The sequence below is a fragment of the Engraulis encrasicolus genome, unplaced genomic scaffold (assembly GCF_034702125.1).
Source record: "Engraulis encrasicolus isolate BLACKSEA-1 unplaced genomic scaffold, IST_EnEncr_1.0 scaffold_28_np1212, whole genome shotgun sequence".
In the NCBI taxonomy this organism is placed as follows: Eukaryota; Metazoa; Chordata; class Actinopteri; order Clupeiformes; family Engraulidae; genus Engraulis; species Engraulis encrasicolus.
The window spans coordinates 2726127-2732843 of record NW_026945577.1 but is presented as its reverse complement, the minus strand read 5'-3'; the positions used below and the strand labels follow the sequence as shown (position 1 = coordinate 2732843).

General features: G+C 42.9%; 1 protein-coding gene across 1 annotated transcript in view; it reads right to left on the bottom strand.

Annotated features, from left to right (window-relative positions):
* Positions 1–3074, bottom strand: part of LOC134443133 (stonustoxin subunit beta-like) — an 8108-nt gene extending 5034 nt beyond the window's left edge. The window contains exon 1 of the mRNA XM_063193049.1: positions 3034–3074. Coding sequence (XP_063049119.1) covers positions 3034–3074 — 41 coding nt within the window. The remainder of the gene's footprint in view (positions 1–3033) is intronic.
* Between the last annotated feature and the right edge of the window lie 3643 nt (positions 3075–6717).

Sequence of the window (6717 nt, the reverse complement as noted above, 5' to 3'; positions counted from 1 at the left end):
TGTGTGTGTTTTTGTGTTTTTGTGTTTTTGTGTTTTTGTGTGTGTGTGTGTGTGTGTGTGTGTGTGTGTGTGTGTGTGTGTGTGTGTGTGTGTGTGTGTTTGTGTGTGTGTGTGTGTGTGTGTGTGTGTGTGTGTACTGAAATGAAGTTTTTGTGTGTGTTACTGAAAAGAAGCTTGTGTGTGTGTGTGTGCGTGTGTGTGCGTGTGTGTGTGTGTCTGTGTGTCTGTGTGTGTGTGTGTGTGTGTGTGTGTGTGTGTGTGTGTGTGTGTGTGTGTGTGTGTGTGTGTGTGTGTGTGTGTGTGTGTGTGTGGTGTTTGTGTGTGTGTGTGTGTGTGGACTGATTGAAAAAATACGTACAAACATACTCACACATGTGCAACCGACCCAAGATTGCTACGGTGAAGTTAAATCCTAACCTCATGAGAAATTTTAATTTAGTTGATGTGGACATTCTTAATAGAACGGTACAAAGTCTTAGCTCCTCTACATCTGACTTAGATATTCTACCAACAGCCTTCTTCAAATCCATCTTACATCTAATATCACCAGATGTACTTCAGATCATCAACACCTCACTACAAACAGGCATATTCCCAGGCTGTCTGAAAGAAGCAGTTGTGAAACCCTTACTGAAAAAGAACAACCTGGATGCACTGGTACTAAACAACTATAGGCCCATATCCAATCTACCATTCATGGGTAAAATAATAGAGAAAATTGTTTTTAACCAATTAACTGCCTTTTTAATGTCTAATAGCTATTTTGATAAGTTTCAATCAGGTTTCCGTGCCTACCACAGCACTTATTAAAGTTATGAATGACATAAGATTGAATTCTGATGCTGGCAAATCATCCGTCTTGGTGCTACTCGATTTAAGTGCTGCTTTCGACACAGTTAATCATTCTATACTACTACATAGACTGGAACACTGGGTTGGCTTTACGGGCATAGTGATCGACTGGTTAAAATCATACTTACAACAAAGAAGTTTTTTTGTCGCCATTGGAAGACATACTTCATCACCAATGTCTCTGGATTGTGGGGTCCCCCAGGGCTCCATTCTGGGACCACTACTGTTCAATCTGTATATGTTGCCACTGGGACACATTATCGAGAATAACTCCATAAATTACCATAGCTATGCGAATGATACCCAGCTCTACTTATCTATGTCCCCCAATGACTACACCCCCCTTGAATCACTCTATCATTGCATGGACCAAATTAACAAATGGATGTCTCACAATTTCCTCCAGCTGAACACAGAAAAAACTGAAGTAATTATATTTGGGAAAAGAGAGGAGAGACAAAAGATTGCTACTATCCTTGAAACGAAGGGACTGAAACCAAGGGAAACAGTTAAAAATCTTGGGGTCCTCATTGACAGTGACCTAAACTTCAACAGTCACATGAAAGCTATTACTAAGTCTGCATTTTATCACATAAAAAAACGTCTCTAAATGTAGGGGCCTGATGTCTAAACATGATCTGGAGAAGCTAATACATGCCTTCATTTCTAGTAAAGTTGATTACTGTAACAGTCTTTTTACTGGCCTCCCAAATAAGACCATTAAACAGCTTCAACTGGTACAAAATGCAGCTGCAAGGGTTCTTACAAAGACAAGGAAGTTTGACCACATTACTCCAATTTTAAGATCGCTGCATTGGCTCCCAGTAAGCTACAGAATTGATTTTAAGGCAATGCTACTTGTGTTTAAATCATTAAATGGAATGGGACCCACATATCTACTGGATATGTTTCAGCTGTATGCACCGACCAGGTCACTAAGGTCAACGGAGAAGAATTTGCTGGTGATTTCAAAAGTCAAAACAAAGTGTGGAGAGGCAGCCTTTAGCTTCTATGCTTCAAAGCTTTGGAACCAGCTTCCAGAAGAAGTAAAAAATGCACCCACTATTGATAGCTTCAAATCTAGACTCAAGACAAAGCTGTTCTCAGATGCTTTCTTAAATTATTGAATGAAAAGACGGTAAAATAAGAGAAGACAAAACCCTGACAATTCTAGACTCTATCAGGTAAACGGAAAAAAGGAGGCCAGACTCCTCTGTCGTCGAACAGTTAAATTCTGAGGATTGAATGAAAAGACGGTAAAATAAGAGAAGACAAAACCCTGACAATTCTAGACTCTATCAGGTAAACGGAAAAAAGGAGGCCAGACTCCTCTGTCGTCGAACAGTTAAAATCTGAAGACTGCGTATGTTTTTCAAGGTTTTATGTTTATTTATGTTTTATTTTATTATTATTTTTACCTTATGTTTTATCTTAATGTTTTAAATGTTTTTTTGACTCTAATTCATTTCCTTCTTTCTTCCATGTTTTCCTTTCATTTACATTTGTTAACTTTGTGAAGCACATTGAGTTGCACCTGTGTATGAAATGCGCTATATAAATAAACTTGCCTTGCCTTGCCTTGTGTGTGTGTGTGTGTGTGTGTGTGTGTGTGTGTGTGTGTGTGTGTGTGTGTGTGTGTGTGTGTGTGTGTGTGTGTGTGTGTGTGTGTGTGTGTGTGTGCGCGTGCGCGTGTGCTTGTGTTAGGTTACTACACCACCGCCATAGCTTGTAGTCTTGACAAAACCCGACCTAACAACCACCCCACTGAAAAGGATAAGCAGAGGAGTGACTCATTCAGAGAGAAGTGAGAAAAGTTCAAACAGGAAAATCCAGTATGTGGTAAAGAAAAAAATATTTTCTTCAAGTCATTGTCATCCAAACCCACAGGATATGCGTACCTAGTGGTGTCAACATTCCACATGTATGAAGTACTAGTATGGGCAGCCATTCTGTACCTTCGGATTAGAGGGTTGCAGGTTCAAATGGCTTTTTGTGGCTTTGTTTGAGATGGGACAATAGAGAGAGAGGAAACGAGCTAAGAAGAAATGCTATCAGATAGCAAACAATAAAGGGGGAGCACATATTTTTTGTTATAACATGGCAAAGATGGCAGCCAGTTTTATCAAAGATTGGTTGGGAACATTCTCCATATCAAACCTCTGTCTTTGAAACGGCACTTACCACAGTCCTTCATAGATGCCCTGAAATTTAAAGGTAAACATTTTCCGAACAAATTTAAGCTCCCATAAAAAAGTGATAAATGACAAGAGGATGTGTAAACATCCACATATCAGAAGTACATGTTCCAAAGGTTATCCCTTGAAATTGTCAAGGACTTAAGTTTGTTTTAGATATGGCAATCTGAAAGTGGGCTCTCTGAGAACTCTGTTCAAAACAAGTCAGGGGGGTACCTTACTAAAACATTAAGGAGTTGGGAGCTACAGTTAGGGCCACAAATATTTGGACATCTGCACAATTTTCATCTTTTTGGTGCTGTACACCATCCCAATGGATTTGAAATGAAACAAATGAGATATACATTAAGACCAGACTTTTAGCTTTAATATGGGGGTGTTTGCGTCCAAATCGAGTGAACTGTGAAGGAATTATGACATTTTCTATTAGTGCCACCCCCTTTTTAAGGGACCAAAAATAATTGGACAGCCTAGTACTTATACATCAAACTTTCAATTTTTAATTATTTGGTTGCAAATACTTTCCAGTCAGTTACAGTCTGTAATTTGCAATCCATAGACATGAATAGACACTGAGTTTTATCCCTGGTGATGCTATAGTGAGCTCTATCGCAACAGTCTTCAGTTCCTGCTTATTCAAAACCCTTCAGTTTTGCCAGAAGCAAGTGAAATGCTTGCTCAACTGTACTCAGGTGAGGTGATTGACTGGGCCATTGAATAATATTCCACTTTTTTGGGGTAGAAATGGCTTAGTGGCTTTCACATGAAGCTTTGGGTCATTGTACATCTGCACTCCATCACATGGTCCATCCCTTGTCGTGGGGTGGTGGCTTGAGTGCCTCCGTGACCCCGAGAGCTATACCAGCGGGTGCAAAAGCACCTAGTAGGGACTCCCAAGCTGGACAGGTCAAAGGGTAGAGGTGAGACAAATTGGACCACCTCGCCCAGAGGTTAAATGGGTTGGCGTAGGGCCAACAACCCTATCCGTCAAAAAAACATGTTACAGAAGCATCAACAACAATTCAAAACCAACACGGCCTGGGTGAGGAAGGGCTTCCACATAGGAGGTTTATGACGCAGGGCAGTGAAAGCCGAGAGGAAGCTGCAAGGCCGACCCTCCTCCTAACCCCCAGGACATACACCAACATCGCTACATGGAATGTCAGGACCATGTACGAAACAGGGAAGACAGCACAGGTAGCACAGGAGATGAGGCGCTACAACATCTCTCTTCTGGGGCTGTGTGAGACAAGGTGGCTGCAGACAGGGCAGCTACGACTGACATCAGGAGAGACGGTGTTGTACTCTGGCCATACCGAAGACGGTGCACCTCACACAGAAGGGGTGGCTCTAATGCTGGCTCCAGAGGCACAGCGTTCTCTAATTGGCTGGGAACCAGTGAGCCCACGAATCATCACTGCCAGGTTTGCCACCAAGAAGAATAACATCAAAGTGAATATCATCCAATGCTATGCCCCAACGAACGACGCAGAAGAGGAAAAGAAAGCTGAATTCTATGAACATCTACAATATGTGGTAGATAGACAGAAAGGAAAGGATTTCACCATTCTCATGGGTGATTTCAATGCTAAGATTGGAGTAGACAACACCGGCTATGAAGACATCATGGGCGTACATGGGCTGCGGCAGATGAATGAAAATGGAGAACGATTTGCAGACCTGTGCTCACTTAACCAACTCGTAATCGGAGGCAGTATCTTCCCCCACAAAAGGATTCACAAGGCCACATGGAGATCTCCGGACCACATCACAGACAACCAAATAGATCACATTTGCATCAGCAGAAAGTTCAGGAGATCATGCCAAGATGTGCGGGTCAAGAGAGGGGCAGATGTGGCCTCAGACCATCACCTTTTGCTAATGACGGCAAAGCTACGACTGAAAAAGCACTCCACGACTCCTAATGGAAGAACAAGATACAACGTGGGACTTCTTAGGAACAAAGACGTACAGAGAAGATTCCAGAGCACCCTTACCAACAGATACCAGCAACTACAGGAGCATGAAGAACACATACTGTAGACACGGACATAGAGACAAGATGGCAGCACACAAAAAAGTTGTGGAAGGACACCTGTGAAGAAGTACTGGGAAAAAAGGAGAAAAAACACAAGGAATGGCTCTCCATAGAAACACAACAGAAACTGAAGGAAAGAAAGGAGAAGACCAATTGAATAAAAGTACAACAATATCTGCAAAAGTAAGGGCACAGAACAACTACACACAAGCCAATAAAGAGGTGAAGAGAAGTATTAGGAGGGACAAAAGGGACCATATAGACAATCTGGCCAAACAAGCAGAAATGGCAGCATGTCACAGCAACATGAAAGACCTCTACATGATCACTAAAAAGCTGGCAGATAAATTTCAACAGACAGACAAACCAATAAAGGACAAGCACGGAAACACACTCACAACATATGAAGATCAGCGGAGAAGATGGGCGGAACACTTTGCTGAACTACTGAACCAACCTATTCCAGCCGACCCACCAGACATTAGACCAGCGGAGACGCCACTGCCAATAAACTCACATAAGCCCAGCAAAGCGGAGATCAAGAAAGCAATCATGTCCATGAAGGATGGAAAATCTCCAGGACCAGACAGTATACCAGCGGAAGCCATCAAAGCTGACGGAAGGACTGCGGTTGAGATGCTGCACAGTCTTTTCTCGAAGATATGGGAGGAAGAGACCATCCCCAGTGATTGGAAAGAAGGAATTCTCATCAAAATACCAAAGAAGGGTGACCTTACCAACTGCAGCAACTACAGAGGTATAACTCTACTTTCAGTTCCGGGCAAAGTTCTCAACCGGATTCTGCTCGACAGGATGAGTAAAGCAGTGGACCCCATCCTGCGAGACCAACAAGCTGGATTCCGGAGCAATAGATCCTGCACGGACCAGATCTGCACACTTCGAATCATTGTGGAACAATCCATTGAATGAAACTCTGGCCTGTATGTAAACTTCATAGACTATGAAAAAGCCTTTTACAGCGTGGACAGGGAGACACTGTGGAAGCGACATTATTACCAGAGAAGGTCATCAGCCTGATCCAAAAGACCTACCAGGGGATGACATGCAAGGTGCTACATGCAGGCCAAGTGTCAGACAGCTTTGAGATCAAGACCGGAGTACAGCAAGGATGCCTCCTATCACCTTTCATGTTTCTACTAGGTATCGACTGGATCATGATGACCACAACGGCAGGAAGGAAAAACGGCATACAATGGACCCTGTGGACGCAACTAGAGGACCTTGACTTTGCAGACGACCTGGCTCTACTGGCACACAACCACAAACAGATGCAGGACAAGACCACCAAGCTGGCAGATACATCTCTAGGGGTAGGACTAAGGATAAATAAGAAGAAGACCAACACAATGAGGATCAACAACCCGACCAACAAACCAATATCGATAGAGGATGAAAATATACAAGAAGTGGACTCCTTCACCTACCTCGGCAGTATAGTGAACAAACAGGGTGGCACTGACAAAGACGTAGCAGCCAGAATTGGAAAGGCAAGAGCAGCTTTTATCATCCTAAATAACATCTGGTCCTCTAAGGAAATAGCCATGACCACCAAAGTGCGTATCTTCAATTCCAACATCAAATCTGTCCTCCTCTATGGCTCGGAGACGTGGA